Genomic DNA, 21,143 nt, shown 5'->3' on the forward strand with positions numbered 1-21,143 from the left:
GTGTGTGTGTGTGTGTGTGTGTGTGTAGGCTGAGGTCCCGCCTGCACCCCACTTGCCAAGCTGGAGCCCTGGAGAGGCACCTGCCAGGGGAAAGGGCAACTTTGCATAATTCACACAAAGGCACCACATGTGCAAGCTGCAACTCTGTGTCTAAATCACTCAGCCTTTTATAAGCCACAGTTTCCTCATCTGTAAAATGGAACAATGCTATCTAATCTCCCTACCGCATATGAGGATCAAAACAACGTGTGAAGGCCTTTGTGAAGTGCTTTACAAAAACCATTGGTCCTGTTGCACATAAAAATGCAGAGGAATAATGGGATAGTATACGGATTCAAGGAGAGGGAGTAATTCATCATGTTTTCCTTTCATGCCCCTTCATTATGATTTTAAACACATTTGCATAGGGTAACAGACCAAATATTTTATTCATTTATCTCAGACTTCCATCATGGAAGCCAAAACATGTGTGTGTGCACACGTGTGTGCACACACACACACACACACACGTCCAAAACTCTTCTGACTGGGAAAGCTAAAATCCAGATGTTCAGGTTTTTATTACTTACTATATGCAATCTTCCAAGTAATTCACTTTTTTGTTCTTCTGTAAAACTCAGCTATGTTTGCTGTCAGAACTAGTGTTCAGCAGTCCCTTGTCAAAAGAATTGATCAGCTATCAGCAGATCACATTACTTAGATGATTCCAGAGACCAGCGGTAACAGTGGGGTTCCCAGCCTCCTAGGCTTTTCATGTGCCAGCACCAGGGGACATTTAAGGGCTCTTTAAGTGTCTAGCTGTATCAAAAAGAAACTGGAATAAATGAGTTCAAGGAAAGAGAACAACTGTCTACAGTTTGCATGCATTCAGTTAGAGTAGCTGGAGTGGCCAAATGCATTTCTGTTTTAATTCTCACGAGTCCAAAAGCCTGCAGCCTCTCACATGGTACCAATGCTCGACACAGGAACAGCCAGCTGGGCCTCTGGAGACCATATTTTATTGTCTTTTGCTAGGAAGTTTTTAATCCTCTCTTAACCAAGATGTTTTCAAAGTTGAGAATGACATTAAGAGAAGACAGTGAGGCATTAAAAAAAAAAATCTGAGCTAATATTAGGACCCATGCTGCCACTTCTACCGTACAAGGCTATTTTGCAGTCACCTTGTTTAGGCAGGAGTCTGGGAGAGAAGTTTCTTAGCAGGATCCTTCCTAGAGAAGGGGCAAGTGCGGTTTAAAAAGTAACAGATATTTCTTCTTGGACAGTCTATTGGGCAGAGTAAATATTCCGAAGTGAACCTTTAAAACTTAAGTAACGAAAGAGCTGAAGCTCAGAACACTGCCTCTCTGGTTGAGTTTTGAGGTCCATTGCAGCAGGTAAACCGGAGGACGTTTCTAGGGGCTGGGAGGCCCACTGTCAGTTGGAAGGCCAATGTGTCATTTGTTTTGCTTTGTTTTGTTTTTCAGATTTGGAGGGAGAAATCAGTGCACTTTCTCTCTCTCTCTCGGGCTCTTGTTGCACACATACTTGTAGAAGCCATCTGGCTACTCTAATTTGTCTTGTGAAAAGCAGCAGTCACCAAGAAGGAGAAGAGAGGCACTGAGCCATGTTCACATCACCATGCGATTTCCATGTAACAGCTGAGATGTGTTATTGTAGCATCGCTGTTCTCCTCAGCCACTAAACGTCCTTCAGTCTGCATCTGCCTACAGTGTGACCTGAAGTCCCGTATTTCCTACAGCTTGAGCAAAAGCTGGAAAAGTGACCTGTTAGGAAATGTTTTAGGCATACTGACTTTTGCATAAACAGATATGCACAGTACGTAGTATGTAAACATATGCATGTTTTGGCTTTCACAGAATCTTTGACAAATGTACTCTTTATTTTATATTCTTGACCATATCTCATATGGGTCTTTCCACACATATCACTGTTATCATAAATTCATCACTGGGAGCTATAAAATAGCCAAATTGTGAGTTATTAGGAAGATGGCTTTCAACAAGTAGCTGGACATTGAATAACTCGAATTCATATTTTAGTAGTTGGGCTTGGGGAATCAAAAGGGTTTTTGTTTCCAGATTTTGGTTTATGAAATAACTCACACACTTAAGTATAATAAATACTCTCACTTACCAATGCTGGCGACAGTGACACATATCCTAGCAATTTCTTGTATTGCTCAAAGGTGAAAAACTGTGAAACCAAACCAAACCCAGAGATTTATAACAATTTCCTGCAACAAACCCTTTAATTGACTCAAATTTCTTTAGTAAATCATGATATTAACCAGCATTTTAGAAAAATGATAAACCATCGAACACAGTTTTTAATCTCATCTTGGGTAGTTGCTTAGTGGGCCTTACTTGAACGTTCACATTTTCAAATGCAACTATAATAACCTACAGAAGAGCTGATGGAATCCTTTATAGCAGTAAATGAACCATACAGCTTCCATTTACCATGACCATTTTCAGTTTCCCCAGACATCAATAGACTTCTTTTTTATGGCAGTGATTCAAAATTATAGGCAGAGAGACCCAAAATCTCTGGTCTCCTATGTTTTCTCTGTGAGCTGCTTTCCCAGTGAATGCCCAGTTTTCTAACCCACTTGTAAAAGACACCCCCTTCTCATCTTTAACTTGCACATATACTTTTGTATCTCCATTGTTTCATGGAGTTTCTAAACACTCACTGATGATGAAGGTGCCATGGTTAAACAGAGAAGGACCCAATGAGGTCATCTAGTCCGTCCTGACTTAAAGCAAGACTGTCTTCAACCTTTCTCCTTTCACGAAGAAAGAGAGCTGCTTGGTTCCTTCCTTTAACATCTGATGAAGATTTTGTAGGTTCCTTTCATGAGGTAACATTTCATATAATTTTCTCTGCAAATAAATTTCTATGGAGGCAAATCTCATCAGACTTCATGTAATGTGCCCCAAATACATCTCTCTCCTCTCTTTCTGTACTCTGTATTTTGGGAAACAATTTTGCTTGATCATGATGTTTTGCTTCTGGGCGCTCTGTTAGTAGAAGCTGCCAATGTCATTGATAAGGCACAATCTTAGGTCCTGCTAGGGCCTGATTTTTAAGGCCCCAGAAAAGGCATGGGTACTTTATGGTCTCAAATATCTTCTTCTCTATTACTTTATAACTCAATAAGAGGGGGGAAGAAAAAAAGCAGATTTGGGGATCAAATAATACTCTGTTGTTAGAAAGAGGTAGTTCTAAGTCGACATGGCTCTATGAGTCTTTTTTTTAAGATTTTATTTATTTATTTGAGAGAGAGAAAATGAGATAGAGAGAGCATGAGAGGGGGGAGGGTCAGAGGGAGAAGCAGACTCCCCACTGAGCAGGGAGCCCGACGCGGGACTCGATTCCGGGACTCCAGGATCATGACCTGAGCCAAAGGCGACTGCCTTTGGTACGCATATCTGTTTATGCCAACCAACTGAGCCACCCAGGTGCCCATGGCTCTATGAGTCTTTGGGCAGAGATTTTGATTCTTTTAAAGACCCAGGAATAACTTTTGTGCCATGCTTCTTTAACTCAACTACAGATGTAGACTTTTCTAAATCAGGGATTCATTCATTTACTCATTCAACAAATATTTATTGGATGCCTCCTGCAGCAGTGAACAAAGAGAAACCCCTGCCTCCTTGATCTAACATTCTAGTGGATGGTGTCAACTCTGAAACTCTCCTGGTGTTAAAAAAAAAAAAATAGCACCAGTGGCCACCACCGTTTTGGTGAAACCATTAACCATGGGAGGAAAAGTGTTACTGTCTTAGGCTTTACAGATAAGTTTTTTTTCTTCATTTTTATGGTCACTATCATCACTATTCTTTGACAATCACCTTGCTAGGGTTTTGATGGGAGCAATCCTGGGACTGAATCCTGGCTATGCTACTTAGCTGTGAAAGCCTGGGCAAGTCACCTGACCTTTCCAGCCCTCAAGAACACAAAACTTACCTTCCAAAATATTCTTAAATAACAGAATTTAAGTAAGATTTTCTGACATGCCTGACACAGGACTTTGAGAAAATCTTAGTTTTCATTCTCTTTCTTCACTTTGGGCTAATAGAGGAACCACAGTTACTTGTATCCCTCACGATAGCTTGAGGTGGTCCAGAAGACATGCTAAGGCCTTTGCAGGTGCTACTGCACTGAGTCTGTACAACGCCATCAGACCACAGGTTATAGTACAATCAGGATTCTCATTCTGTGGATCCATATCCTGCAGTTAGTGAGTAGAAGGACTGACTGCAAAGCCTGTGTATGCTCTTAACCATGACATATGCTTGCTCACTGCTGAGCCGTGACTGTTAACAGTTTGGGATTCTCTGCCCTAGAGTTTTCTTGCTGCTGAGGTCTTCTTGCCTTCCCTGACTTTGGAAGCCCAGAGTCCCTCAAGGCAGAAGGTTTCAAACCTTTTGGGCACAATCTATGTAAAAAGTATTGACATAACACACACACGCATGCACACACGCATGAATGCAGTGTACCCTTGTACTTATTTATAACTGAAACAAAACATTGCTGTAAAACAGTGTTTCCCCCCTCACTATGTGTAATGCACTATGCTTCTATTCTGTTTCATGAAAAACATTCTGGCCATGACCCATTACATCTAGTGACCCACTTAATTGATTTTATGACTCATAGGTCATGACCTACATTTGGAAACACTGAATACTGAGTTCAGGGAAGTTCTGGGATGGATGGACCTCACTACCTTGTTCTCTTCCAGTGTGAGGATGCGGTTTTGATTTTTGTTTTTCTTTATTTCTGACTTTCTGTGGTTACAAGGGATTAAGGACCAAACTGGGATCTCAAGGGAGAAGTCTAGGGACAGGCACTTGGCCTGTCATTGTAGCAATTCTCACAGGGAATTCCAAGTCTCTGTGTTGGGGCAATTCTAGGCTTTTCCTATTCCATCTCTAAAATTGTGAAAAAACCAAACTACTATTAGCTGACTGGTACTCATCAGCAGTGTTGTTGGAGGCTTTTGGCGAATGCCTAGGATGAAATGATTCAGGTTCCTGGGAATAAAGAAGCCCCGTAAGTCACAGTGATGAACTGTTAGTGTACTGAATTCAAAAGTCATGAAAAATATTATCATCATATATTCCAATAAGCAAATAGTGCTTCAAATAAATAAGACACTACCTTTTTTTTTAAATTTTTATTGTTATGTTAATCACCATATATTATATCATTAGTTTTTGATGCAGTGTTCCATGATTCATTGTTTGTGCATAACACCCAGTGCTCCATGCAGAACGTGCCCTCCTCAATACCCATCACCAGGCTAACCCATCCCCCTACCCCCCTCCCCTCTAGAAAGAAGGAAAAGGTAAAGTCTTTTAAAATGGAGTTTCAGTAATAGTAAAATAATGTAAATGTCATCATTCTAGTGTGAAACCAATATTTACTAAAAAATATTCATTCATTCATTCATTCAACAAATATTTACTGAATGTCTCCCATGCTCAAAGCTTAGAAGACATTATACCAGAACTGTATTCTTAAGCATGAGTAGATGAGCTGTTATTTTAATTCCTCTCTATACAACACTACTCCTTTATGGCTTACATGATATTTCTCAGTAGTTTCTCATCCACAACACTGATCAATGCATAGATGTGATATAAGCACCCTATCATATGAGATATGAAGTTACACTCTAAGGATAAAATTGGGAGGCTCAACATGTAATAAAGCTGCCTCCCCAAAGTCATACTTAAGATATGTGACTAAAGAGTTTTGAAAACATTCATATTCAATCAAGGTTTGGGAATCCTGAATATAAAATCTGGAATCCAAATGAACTGTGCCATATATAACCTATCTACTGGAACCTAGAAATTGGCTGTTTCACCTAGGGAGAGGCGCTGCCCCAGGAGGACCAGCCTTGTGGTCTCTGGAGAAGTGTCAGGCTGTGGTTAGGCGGGGGAGGTCAGTACAGTTTGTCTGGGTGACACCTGGGAGCAGGTACTATTCCTGGCCCCACGTGCTTGCTAAGCACTGTTCCCCCGAATGCTCTGGACAGCTCTTTCCCAGGCCTTGCTAGTTTCCTCACGTGCATGCACTCGGTTCTCAGCTGAATATCTACGGGGTCCCTCTGAAGAGCTTAGGAGCTCTCTCTCTGTGCAGCTTTCCCCTATCCGGTACCTCTGTCCTGTGAACTCTAGCTGCCTTGTCCTCTCCAGCCCGTCAGCTCCGTCTCAACCCAGGGAGTACACTGGGCTCTGCTTACATTTCCCCCGCATGCCTGGGGTCTGGAAAAGCCTCTCAAGGCAGTAAGTTGGGGGCAAACCATAGAGCTCTTCTCATTTGTTCCCCGTCCTTGCCCTTCCTTGTCTGACGTCCAGTGTCCTGAAAATTGTGGTTTCATATATTTTGTTCATTTTTGTTGTTGCCGTTTCAGGCAGGAGAGTAAATCTGGGCTCTGTTACTCTACCTTGGCTGGAAATGGAAGTCTTGGTCTTCCAGAAACTGAATAGGAGATGTGAGAATTTTGGGTACTAGGAGAGGAATGTCTCCTGTGATAAGTCAGGACACTTTCTTTCTGTTTCTTTCTCTACGTTTCATTTGTGCATCTAACATCGATTGAGCATCTAGTGTGTGTAGACACCATGACAGGTGTAGGGAGGGTGCTGAATAGCCTTCACAATTCCTACTCTCCCGTGCGTCTGGTTAGCATCAGGCAGTCCTGGAGAGTCTGTCCACGGAAAAATGCTGTTTTTGGACCTGTGAGTCTCAAGACCAGACCCAGGAACCCTGAAAGGGGTGCCTCCCATGTCTGAAGGGCCAGCTGGCCTCTTTCTGAGGTCTTTATTTCCTTTTGCTAACTGCGATACTAATTCTGTCTTAATCTGTGAAGGGGGAAGTTTCATTTATTTAGCATCAATGAGTCTTATTTTAATGATGAATCTCATTTCAAAGAATACAGTGCAGAAAAACTTCACATTGTCTGTTTCTGATTATAATAATGATTGTGATTGAAGTGTCAGTACCAAGGAATACACACACACACACACACACACACACATATTCACATACATTCATGTAGATGTATGTATGCGTGGGTATATTTATACATACACATATATATGGTCTCTGAATATTTTTTCTGCAGTAAACTTTGATGCCATACAATGAAGCACTTTATGATGATGAAATTGTTACAATCAGATGATCACTTTCCTCGCAAACTCTAAGATAAATATCTATAAAATTTTCTATGAATATTTTCATAAATTGTATTGAAAAACTAGTGCTATCCATCTGGCAAAGATACACTTAACTCCAAGTTATACTTAAAAAGCCAATGCACTTACCATATGTCTCAATAATTTTAAGGTAAAATCAACTTGAAACAAGATGTCTGGGACACATACACCATATCCAGTTGCCCAAAAGTTCATCTGTTAACCATTGCTCTGGCAGTGAGCATTGCTTTTTTCTTAAGTAGAGACTAACTCAGTTTTGTAAAGCTCAACTTTTTTTTTCCTTACATAAAAGACTGTTCAACACTGATAAACTTTAATCCTCTTCAAATTGAAATGAAATTGTCTCCAATGTATAGTAGTAAGGAAAAATATTCCAGGAAAAACTTTAATTATAACTTACTCTATTTATCCGTGTAAAACACTGAACAAATGAATATATTATTCCACGGAGACAAAGTGACTTTCCTTTTGAAAAGGAACCCTGCTCTGTTTGTTTACTTGGGCAATCTTTTATCAAGTGAGGCCATTTCATAATTCAATTCAGCCCTCTTGTGTACTTTGGTGAACTTTTTCCAGATTCTCTCCTGCGATTCAGATCCTTACAATGAAATTTGTATTGAAGTAATAATATAAAATCACAAAAACGATGGCAACAAAGGGGATGAATTTATAGAGAAAGTATGTTTTAAAGCTTTGTTTTCTGAATTCTAGACCTGAATCAAATCCTATTAAATTACCATTTTGACATAATGTAAAAGTATGGTGTCTGTGCATGTTGGTTATTTTATCATAAAATTTAACTTAGTCTACCTCTTAACTCACTGAGCAAAAGTATAGAAATTGTCCCATCTTACTTCTCAGGAATATTGGGAATACAAATTGAGTAAAGTATCTGAAAAAAGCTTTATGTCATTAGTTGGAAAGGAAGTCTTTTAGTCTAAGTGTATGCTATCCTTCTAATGGAAAGACAAAGCCATATTTGGTGAAGTCAGTGGTGTGGGGGAGGGGGCACTGACAGCCAGAGTCACTGTGATCAGGACTTCTGTTCGAGAGAACATAGAAAAGAGTGATCCGATTTAGTTCTTTCTTCCCTGGAGGTCCTTGCCAGATCTCTGTGTTCCTATCCAGATACTGAACCAGCAAGTAGTACATAAACTCCCATAGTTATGTGGTTAAAGAATGGAAATCAACATAGTGGAAGTAATAATTTTGTAAAAACCAGAGTAGAGAATTTTAACAGAGGAGACCGGGGTGGAGGGGGTAGGGAAGGAAATGAAGTTAGCATTCCAAGTAAATGTGTTATATGAGAATCATATACAAAGAAATACAGTGTATTTTTGTTTGCTTTGTTCATAAAATGGAACTGATTTAGGGAAATAGTTTTTTCTACCACTCTTCCCTTATCTCCTCTCCCTCTCTCTTTTAATAATTATTACTACCGAGGAAAATTGATGAACTGCTTTGAGAAAAAGGTCCAAGTTATTTTGTGGCTGCTGCGGTTCAATTATGTGAATTTCATTCACTACCGTACTTTTTGTATAATCTCCTCATTAGAAGGGAGTGCCTTTACCTGAAAAAAAAATCCATAAACCAATATTTGAGAGAGTGACCTGGCTTAATTATAATAAAAGTTATGCTATAATTTCCACATTAAATTTTTCACTCTCTTATCTTTAATTCACATTAACATCCCATAGTTTGTTGTGGGATGTTTTAGGGGTGAAGCTGTTACTGCAGTCTATTTTCACTTGGTGGAAAGGTATACAATGCTTACCTTCACTGCTCTTTTTGGTGTTTCAGCCAAGATTGGTGGCAGAATCCCCTTGTAAAAACCAAACAATCTATTGGAGAAATAAAAGATTTTATGTAAAGGAATCAGGAAACAGGTAATTCTGCTTTTGTTTATAGATAAAGCAACTAATCTTAAAGTATCCCCAATTATTCAATGTACCACACCAATCATGAAGTCCTCCTTTGTTTTAATTCTAAAGTGCAGAGATTATGAATTTCACAATTATTAGCACTACGAAATTCAGAAGAATAAATGGCACCACGACTGGAATCCCCTGGGTACATTGCTAACCACAACAATGAGTTATACCTAAAGGATGAACTTGACCTTCCTCACTCTAAGGGATCTTGAATTTATTTTCTCAGTTGTATGGTAGGTAGCTTCAAGCTGTCTACAGTTTTGCACTTCCTCCCTTGTTGCCAAATGAGGTTAGGGTTAGACCTGAGCCCACAGACTGGAACTTTCTTGCTAACAAGGGGCACAAATCCTTAGTTTCAGCTCTACTAACACAAAGACACTAACAAGCTCTATGACTATGGAAACTGAGCTCCCAGCCCTGTCCTGAGTTAGTAATGATTTTTTTTTAACTTCCCTGATGGAGACAGAAGGTCAGGGACATACGTTGCTGGCAGAAGAAATGTCAAACTTCCTTGCTGATATGCAGTCTTACAGGGCCTGAGATGAATGTCAATGCCAATGTTGAGGGGCTTGTCACATACTCAAATGTTTTTAGAAACAAAAACAAAAACAAAAAACAAAACTGAGAACGAGTGCCATATGCTTATGATAAGGTTCATAAAATGTCACCACTTATTTCATATTAGATTTTAAGATTCAAAATTTTAAATTTGTCCACCCTGTTCCGGATGAACCCATAAGTGACTACAGAAAAAGGCAGGACTCAATGTGTTTGTATTTTAGGATGTCCGTTTAACATGGAGCTGGGGCTTCTCTGACCGACCCCGCAAGCTTCACTCCAACTTCCTTAAATTGGGTTCTGCTTCTAGAACAAGTTAAGAATTTATATACACTAATCCACTGTGCCACCCAATCCAACGTGGTGATCTCTTGCTCTTCCTTGATTGACTGGCTTACAAAGCACACTTCAGTTAGGGAAGCAAAGGGTTTGTTTTATAGTTTCTAAATTGTTGCCTCCTTGAGGGCTAAGTGTGCATTAGTATGCTTACCCCAGAGTCTTCTCTGTGTGTGGATATGTAACCAGGACACAAACATTTGTTAAGCATGTTGATTTCGCAAAGGGGAAGAAAGGAATCAAATGATGCCCTGATACGGGCTTACTCTACCCAGTACTTTTGACTTAATGGATAATGCTAGCAGACATATGATTTGAAGAATTATGGGAATTCATGCTCCCACCTCCTTTCCATTCCAATTTCAACTACTAATGCCTGAAATTCACTTATAAAATTCAAATACCACCACTCTTTATCATTTACATTTCATTATAAATTAATCATTACATAATTTTCAGCATAAGAGTGACTAAGCATAGGCTCGGTCTTCCCAGAAGATAAATGTGATTATCTGAATAGAAGTTCTATATTTATAATGAAAGATTTATTAGTTCTGTTCTTTCTGTGCTGATTTTTCCATATCTGGAAGATTATGTCTGGTTTTTGGGGAAAAAGTTAAGAAGAACATTTAAATAACTAAAGCTTCTAGAACCGAGTGTCCCTCTTAATCATAGAGGTACTTGAAGTCCCATACAACAGAGAACAGTTATAGGAAGAACAGTCACTCAGCCTGGAGAAGAACAGTCATAGGGAGAAACATGATGAACGTGATTGATCTCTTGAAAGGTGAGCATGTAGGAAAGAGCTTCGAATTTTCCCTTTGTTTCCAGGTGGTAGAACTAGGACCAACAGATGGAAGCAACAAGAAAAGACACATTATTGGGGCTCCTGGGTGGTTCAGATGATTAAATGTCTGCCTTCAGCTCAGGTCATGATCCCAGCGTCCTGGGATCGAGCCCCGCATCGGGCTCCCTCTCCGCGGGAAGCCCGCTTCTCCCTCTCCCACTCCCCCTGCTTGTGTTCCTGCTTTTGCTATCTCTCTCTCTCTCTGTCAAATAAATAAATAAAACCTTAAAAAAAAAAGAGAAGACACGTTATTGATACAGTAGGAGCTTAATATAAGGAAGTACTCCCAATAGAATTATCTACAGATGGAATAGGTTGTCCTGAAAAATGATGAATTCTCCTTCATGGTAAGTGGTCAAGCAGTCTGGATGGCCACTTGTGATGGATGCCAGAGATGGGATGTATACAGCAATGGATGAACTTGATGGCCCTCAAGATCGGTCTACTCCAACCCTCAGATTTTGTGGTTCTAAGAAAAATAAAGGAGGATATGGGAAAGTGCTTTCCTGAAGAGACAAAATCTGCCTTAACTTCAAACTTCTGCCTAAAGTAGAGCACTGCTTCTCTGGAGAAGGACAGAAATCTTCTAAGTAACACAGAAGGTCTTCATTTTAAAAATGATGGGAGAAAATATTAAAAAGAGGTGTAAGGCAGGAGGGAAGAGAGGCAGCTGAGAGAACCATAAGGATTTAATCTGAAAAGAGCTGGGAGGTCCAGAGCCCTCTGCTTCAAGTTGGCGATGCTTCCTTGATGCTCCCTCCTTCCCTTCTCTCTGCTCAGTTCCTTTCATGTGTAATCATCCCCCCCCACCCCCCCGCAGCCCCCAAATCCCTGCCACCGCCTCCAGCCATCCCACCATCCTGAACTTTCTAACAGTGAATGAACAGCTTTAATGGGAAATTCTCAAGGACCATAGGCAGTCTTTGTTTGAAAATGGGAACCTAGATCTACTTCCTTGCACTGTTTTCACAATATATCCTTGCAATAGTGGACATCTACAGAACAGTCAGGCCAGCACCTCTTCTGTTGAGAACTGCCCCACCCAATTTTTTAAAACACTGGAGCCAACACATTAGTACAATATGATACCACCTGTAGGCAGTTGGTTGATTGGGCACCTCACCAGATGGATCCAAATGGTATTCTGTCTCTTTGCCCCAGTCAATCTGATCCAAGCTAGACCTAGCAGAGTTTTTCTCCAGGATTTGGGAATTAGAACTGAAAAAGTCAAGTCTCGCTTTGTGTGGTTGAAGCTCTAGCATAGCTAGACAGAAAGCTAGCATATCAGGGACAGTCTGTCATTTGGAGAAAGTCAATCTGCAGTGATAAAAAAGAAGGAAGCTACCATTCAGGGAAACACAGAAGCAAAATGGAGAAGAGAAGTTCTGATACTGGGTGTATGACCCTACTGCCAGCAATTTTTTACGCCTAGTTATATCTCAACCTTTCTTGAATATTGGCATTTTCCTTTGCTTTTCATTCTTTGAGATACCCAATATCACTTAGAATAAATTCCTTTTTTTTTACACCTAAATAATTCTGAGTTGGGTTTATTACTTGACAACCCAAAGTCCTGAATCCAGAAAGTAAGCCTCACAGCCCCTACAGTCAAAGTGGCTGCCACAGGACCTCCGTGCCACACCCTCTCCCACGAAAAGCCTTTTTGTCAGTGAAGATTGGCCCTTGGGCCAATTAGAAGAGTCACACCTAAAATTCGAGGAAGAGAATGTGGTGGGCAAGGGCACAAGCTGACGAGCTACTTTTCTTGATTGATTAGATAATTACTGGAAGCCTTCCTAAGGTAAAGTACGACATACAGATTCTTAAAAACAAAAAGGAATTGTCATGTTTTATGAAGGAGATACTTTTCTTTTTTCTGCTAAAGAACAAATTTTTATACCCACATGCACTGTTCACTCTGCCAAATTTTTCTGCCTTCATGTAGTTTTGGCTTGAAATACAGAGCATGTGGCTGAGGAGGACAGTAACTAGGGAAGTTGAGAGATTTGTGACACCCATATCAACATGCTTTATCCTGCTTACTTTTCAAGAAGCAGACTGACACATCCAGTCTGTTCCCTAGATGAATGGAAACTAATTCTAATGTGTATGTAGCATTAATAGCAGTTCTTATCCCTGAAAAGACAGTAAAGCCACCATTCTGGCTTTAAGTTTTGACCAATATCAAGCCAACTGGAGAACTCTTTGGAAAAGGCATGAAAACCAATGCAAGACCTCCCATAACAAGGTGGTATGAACTAGATGGCAGTCCTCAGTTTGTTTCTCAAAATTGTTATTTCTAAAAGTTGTGAATTTGGTTTTAATTATCCTATGTAGGAAAATGTGAACTTGGATGTTTATGGATTTTTGTTGATATTGATATAAGTAAGAATAGTCAAAATTTGTCAAAAGCTTACTATGTACTAGCCACTCTGTTAAGAATAAATGTATGTATAAAGAACTTTTTAAACTCAACACCCAAAGAACAAATGATCCAATCAAGAAATGGGCAGAAGACACGAACAGACATTTTTCCAAAGAAGACATCCAAATGGCCAACAGACACATGAAAAAGTGCTCAACATCGCTCGGCATAAGGGAAATCCAAATCAAAACCTCAATGAGATACCACCTCACACCAGTCAGGATGGCTAAAATTAACAAGTCAGGAAACGACAGATATTGACAGGGATGTGGAGAAAGGGGAACCCTCCTACACTGTTGGTGGGAATGCAAGCTGGTGCAGCCACCCTGGAAAATAGTATGGAGATTCTTCAAAAACTTGAAAATAGAGCTACCCTACGATCCAGCAATTGCACTGCTGGGTATTTACCCCAAAGATACAAATGTAGGGATCCGAAGGGGTACGTGCACCCCGATGTTTATAGCAGCAATGTCCACAATAGCTAAACTGTGGAAAGAGTGAAGATGTCCATCAACAGATGAATGGATAAAGAAGATGTGGTATACACACACACACACACACACACACACACACACACACACACACACACACACTGGAATATTATGCAGCCATTAAAAGGAATGAAATCTTGCCATTTGCAATGACATGGATGGAACTGGAGGGTATTATGCTGAGCGAAATAAGTCAATCAGAGAAAGACATGTATCACATGATCTCACTGATATGAGGAATTCTTAACCTCAGGAAACAAACTGAGGGTTGCTGGAGTGGTGGGGGGTGGGAGGGATTGGGTGTCTGGGTGATAGACATTGGGGAGGGTATGTGCTATGGTGAGCACTGTGAATTGTGTAAGACTGTTGAATCACAGATCTGTACTTCTGAAACAAATAATACATTATATGTTAAAAAAAAAAGAAGAAGATAGCAGGAGGGGAAGAATGAAGGGGGGGAAATCGGAGGGGGAGATGAACCATGAGAGACGATGGACACTGAAAAACAAACTGAGGGTTCTAGAGGGGAGGGGGGTGGGGGGATGGGTTAGCCTGGTGATGGGTATTAAAGAGGGCACATTCTGCATGGAGCACTGGGTGTTATACACAAACAATGAATCATGGAACACTACATCAAAAACTAATGATGTAATGTATGGTGATTAACATAACATAATAAAAATAAAAAAATAAAGATAAAAAAGAATAAATGTATATAGGCATATGGACATATTTTAATCTCCTTCAACTTTCACAACAATCTTTTGAAGAGGTATGATTATTTTCTTTTTTTTCTTTTTGGAATGATTATTTTCTTCACTTTGTAGGTGAGGCCTACTGTCAATCACTGCCAAACAGGGGACAGTGACTCAAATCAAGTTCCGTTGTCCTCACAGTCCATGTCCTTGACCACTGGGCTATGCTCTATTGGAATTTTTCTTGAAATAAATTTATTTCCAAGGGCGCCTGGGTAGCTCAGTCGTTAAGAATCTGCCTTCAGCTCAGGTCATGATCCCAGGGTCCTGGGATCAAGCCCCACATAGGGCTCCCTGTTCCGCGGGAAGACTTCTTCTTCCTCTTCCACTCCCCCTGCTTGTGTTCCTGCTCTCTCTCTCCGTCAAATAAATAAATAAAATCTTTAAAAAAAATTTATTTCCATAAACACTTTTGAAAAGTTATTGTATGTTGCAAAAATGTCTTATCACTTCTTATTTTAGGAAAAGTCAGAAATGGTGATCAAAAATCAGTTTTCTAGTCCCATTTCCATTCAGTTCTGTTTTAAAGTAATGTGAAACACTACGGGCATAAGTGATTACTCTGGGCTGAGATGAACAAGATCATTTTTTTGTGAAAGCTTTTGGGTTGTTAAGTATTTTCTAGTTGTATCAGAATGAGAAAAAAAAAAGTAGGCCCAAGGATAAATACTTTCCCCCCCAGGATAACTTTTATTCTTAAGAGGAATACCAGGATAATACTGTCAGTGTGGGAGAAAGACAATACTTCAGTAATGTTAAAACACTGAAATATGAATACTACATATTAAAGTAAAAACTGTTATTATCCAAAAAAAGTCAATGGGGAGCACTGTTGGTTGCTCACCCAACAGATATCCCTCTTTGTTCCTTGGGGGTGCAGGTATTCACCATGCCCTGTACTCAGGGAAGAAAGCCCTTTGCTAGTCCAAGGGTGAAAGAGCATTCTTCAAGCCAGTCATGGTGGTCCCATTCCCTTGCTGGTGAATCCTGTCACATGCATGGACACATGATCCAAACCCAGCCCATGAGGCCAGTGGTGGGAAGAGGGACTATATGTTGGAAGTCCTGGATTACTAGCCCAAGGAAAAGAGGCCCACGGAAAGAAAAGTCCTTCTTTCTTGCTAGCTGTTGTGCTATCTGCATGAGATGCCTGTGTCCTGCGGTCAGATGAGATATCATCGCCCACAAACCAAAGAAGGCCAGGACAGAGATGGAAAGGACCTGGATCTCAGTGACACTATTGGGCTGTTGAATTAGTCAATCTTAGCAATCTGCCTCCAGATTCCTGGTTAGGTGAAATTAAAAATACATCTTTACTATCTGAGTTGCTTTCAACTATGTCTTCTGTTAACCAACAGCTAAAAAAATTTGAGAAGAACATGCACAACGTAGTTTTGATCTTCACTAGCAAATAGCCTTTAACACCCCCATTTCTGAAAAAGCCTTAAGTTAGAAATCTTCAGTCATAATTATAGTGAAGGGAGTTGTTGAATGTTAAGCAAAGCACTTAGAAGGAGACTGTGAGAACCATTTTGAGAAACGGTTTTAGATTATTTCTTTCAGGAGCCCATCACACATTAAAACCCTGTCCTAATAGGATGATTATCTATGAGAGAACCCCAAACCACACATGGAATAGCTCATAAGCAAACATCAGGATAGAGTTCCAGGTCTCCAAAGCCATTAATGGTGGTTCATATACTAATGAGAGTCGTTGTTCAGAAACATAAGTAGATACAGAGTACTACAATATTGGATCACATTTGTTTTTCATTGTATAATCAAAACAGGCCTTGTATTACTTATGTACATCTATAAAATGAAGATCAAAACTGCATTGCACGTGTTCTTCACTCAAAAACACAGCTCATACATAGCTTATTTGAAATACAGATTTGTGCCAAAGCTCACAAAATAATTTTACCCCTCATTTCCCCCCACCCCCATTTTTAAAGTGTGAAGCTATTTTAACATATTGAGTGGCTCCAAGGTCATAGACCAATCAATGAAAAGATGCTGATTGTAAGAAGGAAGGAGATGTGGAATTTCCTTTGAGTTCTAGTCTGTGTCCCATCTTGGTGGTTCATTTATGGCAAGTGGAACTCTTGAAGAAGCCTCCTGCTGTCTCTCATTAGTAGGGTCTAATTTTAGGTTACCTTGTTTAAGGTCCAAACTTTAGACGCCCAAAGAGACTAGACAGATCCTTAATTAAACATCTTGTACCTGACAACATCTTTAGTCCATTTGGAGGGCTGAAAAAAAGTTACTGGCTTTCAGTCAGCTACTGAAATTTGAAGACTTTGTGGTAAATAGTGGGTAGACAGGACAGCGCTTAACATTCTCAAAATTTGACTCAGGTAAAGAAACCAAAAAGGAGTGGAAAAATCACATGTTCTGTCTGCCCCTCCTTTTTTTCCTTCTGAGTCACCCCCTTGTTGGTTTTGTTTTTTTTTTCTAATTTAGTATGTAGAAAATGTTTGTTTGGAAGTCATTTGTACCGTGCAACTGGACTGCTCCTAGAGGCAGGCTGGGAAATTTCCGAAGTTGCTGGGCTAGTAAGCAGGATTTTGGTGTTAGGAAAAACAACGTGGAATCTCTTCTTCTTTGCGGCCCCCCAGGAGAAAGGGAAAGATGTAGTTGCTTCAAAACCAGCCTTGGGAGGGAGTTAAACCCTGTTGTCCATCAGAAAGACTGTCAGAAAACTCAACTGATAGGTTACTGAGAAAATGAGTATAAGAAAACCGTGAATAAAATGTCTTCCCACCAACTCTGCTGCCAATGGAAACTGAGGCTTTTCCTGGTTGTCAGAGACGAAGTGCTCTGGGGCCCAAATTGCTGAGACTCATAACCGAGGTCCAGCAACTGTAACACTGAATGCCAGGATCGAGGTGCACATCATCCAAGCCTGAAAAGGCCAATTAAGGAAATGATTTCCAAGTTCTAAAGCCATTTTCAAAGCCACCTGCAGCACACTCACATGCAGCCTGAGAAGGATGCTTTCACCTGGATCCCAGTTCTTTGCCAAAAACCTGGCATTCAAGAAGTGTCCAGAGCAGCAATAATACTCACCGGTGAAGCATGAAATAGGAACGACAGGGAAAGTGACACCAGATCCCCAGTTGGGGAAATTGGAAAGCATTAACACGTCTGTGTACCTAACAGAGCACAATTACTACATTTTATTTTGTTTCAACAGTCAGAACCTAAATGAACATCACCATTCAGTTCTGTTCTGGGCAATGATCCAAGCTCATCTTTGGTACAGTTGATTTTGAAGCCTTATAGTCAATCATATCTTCACAATTTGTTCTTCTTGCAGGCTTCAGGCATCCTCCTGATTTCCATTTCTTATTTGGAAGCCTTGAGTCATCTGCTCTGGCAACATGACCAACCCAAATCAGTCATTTTCTCCAAATTACATTGAAATAGGGATCCTGCTAGTTTGTTTTCTTCCTCCTCCTTTCTTTCACATAATTTTCCCTTTAAGGATCTCCTAATACAAAGCTGATTGAAGGCAGACAATATCCTCTTTCTTCTGCTATTGTCAAGTCCAAGTTTCTTACCCACATGCTGTAACTCTGTAATTAAAACAATGAGGGCGGCTCTCAGCCCTGGGTTATGAGTGCAAGGCTCCTATAGCTTGATAGGTCGTGGTATCCAAAGGCAGAGTTCTGGCCGTGACCCTACACCTTTAGGGCATTATTCTGACATCATTTCTACTCCACAAGTCTCAGTGGTTCACGGAATCCAAATGAAAGAGTGGAGTTTCATGGCTCTGTTATTTGAATTACATAGAATCTGCAATCTGAAGTTCACAAAATTGCATGCATCTTGGGGCCATTTCCATGTAAGCAAAAGAGAGAGGGAAAACTATGCATCCTTCAAAGGAAGGAAAAACAGCTTAAAAAGACCAAGTGACACAGATTTGGCTTTTTAAAACCAGCAACTGAACTTCAAGGAAGTGCAACCCAACAAAAGTTTTAGCTAACGTTGTAACATAAGACTAACACAAGTTTTTCCTCCTTCAACTCCTATCAGGTCTTCAGGCACAAACAATATAATTATTATTTCTCATTACAGAGAATCAATTGAACTAAGTTTCTGCATCTGGTCCTTGGATATATTTGTTAGCCCAAACCATGCCACTTTCATTATATGCTGTATGGAGGGATTCTTTAAAGTTTCCCTGAACACCAGTTTTTCACTGAGCTTCGAGTGGGAGTCTACCGCGTCAATTAAACTTGGTTGATATGTCTAAAGTAAACTACAACTTTGATTTTCTAAGATACAGAAAAATTAGTTTAGCTGTCAGTATCATTTAGGAGGTAGGTCTATGGCTCGATTCCCTGGAAAATTGGCTGTGTGCTCAATGCACTAAACATGTTGCATAGCTCAGCCCAAGGAAGGCATTAGCGTGATATAAGAACCAGAACCCTGATGGAAAACGGTAAGGAAAGAGAAAGCAAAAAAGGTATTCAAGAAGTGACTGAAGTAAATAATTTGGGTACAGTGTGGTGTTAATTGCTCCAATAATCTGTAAGTGAAGAGAATTACTTGGGGCTGACTATACAAAAAGTGTATTAATATTCAGTGACAGCAGATTGCCTTGCTTATAAAGATAAACACATTTCCATTAGGAAATATGAATCATTTAAGGGCAGTCTTTCACTTGTGTGGATGGCATCTATGAGGAAAAGGACTTAACAAACAAACAAACGAACGAACAGACAAAACCCCAAAACCAACTGAAGGAACACTATTTCTTGGAGTGAGACTGAAAGCCAGGAAAAAAGTCCTGATCAGGGAGTCAAAAGTTCTTCACCAGCCAGCTCTCTGCTAAACATGGCCCACTGAGGGGATTCCCTGCTTCATCCTACTATCCCATCCTCTCACCAATCCCCATTTTTTTTTTTCCTTACCTCCTCTGTTCCTAATTTCTGCCCTTCCCTTTCCTGAAGTAACTATCATTCATTTATTCACTCACTCATCCATTCAATATACTCTGTTCCAAGCACAAGGCTAAATGTGAGTTTCTAGGGCCAAATGTTGATACGTAGTCCCATTGTCCCCATGCCAATTAAGATCTTAATTTTCTCCAAGAAGTCTTCTCTGAGATGGTAGACAATATCTTGATATTGCAATTGCCCCCAATACTTGACCAAGATGTTGCCTTTCATCTTACGTTATGTGCGTAGCACACAGTAACACTCCAATAACATATGTTGAATATAACTATATTCAAATGAGAACTGAATATACTTACGCATATACACCTATACTATATACAAGCCTGTATATAGGTCCATGTACACAGACATGACCCAGACACGATCCATATTAATAGTCTGAATGACTTGCATATTTTTAACTGAATAGAGTATGCATTGTACACATGATTACCATATTTAATCCAGGTTATAAATTGCTTGACAATGGCCACTCCTGTTTTTTATCACCACCTTCTGGCATTTAGCATTACTTTGATGTTACCGGTCAGTAAATCAATATGATATAGTGGGCAGGAGTGTGGGCTTTGGAGCCACACTCCTTGGGTTTGAATTCTGGCTCAACCATATGTTAGCTGTTTACCCAGCATGAAAAACCATTGACACAAAAGGTGAGCAAATTAATTCCAAAGCAGTACCGCCAGAATAGAGATTTTTTTTTTTTTTAACGTCAGCTCTCTCTACAAGTGCTTATGAAAATGAGTTGGTAGTTTGTTGAAATAAGTAGACCGATTTAACAGCTTGACCTAGCAGGGCTATGTGTGACCACAGCTGGGGCGGAAAGCCTCAGAATTCAGAGATGTCCTTCACAAATAGAACCTTACCTAGGTGTATAACGCAGTACCTTAGGAATTCACGCCCTGTTGTGGAATTCTGCTACAATCAATTTATACATGTTTGAGGCCCAAGATGTTGTGTACTAAGTGCACTGAGCCGGCTACTCCCAAAGTGGAAGTCACATTTAGAAATTCATTAACTCGGGGCGCCTGGGTGTCTCAGTCGTCATTAACTCATTATGGCTGCCAGTTATTACGGTAGGCTCCAAAATTAATTTCTTGAGGTGCCCCCTAGTGGTATTGGAGTTAAATGCAACTCAACAATTGTCTAAACCCTAAAGAACAAAGCCTTGGACCAGAACATTTTATAGGTTACAAATTACAATGTGGTTCCAAAGAATAGTACTATATTCATTTCACTACATTAGGTTCCAAAAGAATAGTACTATAACAGCTTGGAATTCTAATGGAATTGAGACTCCTGAGAGAAACTTTAGAAAGAAAAATAGCAATCATTGGGCTAAATGCTTTACACTTATTATACTATTCAATTTTTACATGAAATAGATCTCACACTTTCCGCTTCATAGGCAAAACCAGTGAGACTTAGAGACGTTAGCAATTTTCCCACTAGTCAAACAGCTGGAGGAGTTGGGATAAGAACATAAGTCTACTTGGCTCCCAAACCCCTGCTCTTGAGCACTATGCTTGAGTCTGTGTTCTCAGGTTGAGTCAGTGTCAAATCCATTGGGAAATGTCGCTCCACCTCTGCTCTCGTGCTCCTTC

General features: G+C 40.1%; 1 protein-coding gene across 2 annotated transcripts in view; it reads right to left on the bottom strand.

Annotated features, from left to right (window-relative positions):
* The window catches only part of SLC25A21 (solute carrier family 25 member 21), a 471,007-nt gene that overhangs the window by 37,936 nt on the left and 411,928 nt on the right, over window positions 1–21,143 (bottom strand). For both annotated transcript variants that reach the window (XM_073895108.1, XM_073895109.1), the window contains 2 exons: window positions 9,007–9,073; window positions 2,134–2,193 (listed from right to left, as the gene is read on the bottom strand). In XM_073895108.1, the coding sequence (XP_073751209.1) occupies window positions 2,134–2,193; window positions 9,007–9,073 (127 nt within the window). The remainder of the gene's footprint in view (window positions 1–2,133; window positions 2,194–9,006; window positions 9,074–21,143) is intronic.

Source organism: Callorhinus ursinus, unplaced genomic scaffold, assembly GCF_003265705.2.
Source record: "Callorhinus ursinus isolate GAN/ISIS: 27379988/994484 unplaced genomic scaffold, GSC_fseal_2.0 scaffold8, whole genome shotgun sequence".
Taxonomy (NCBI): Eukaryota; Metazoa; Chordata; class Mammalia; order Carnivora; family Otariidae; genus Callorhinus; species Callorhinus ursinus.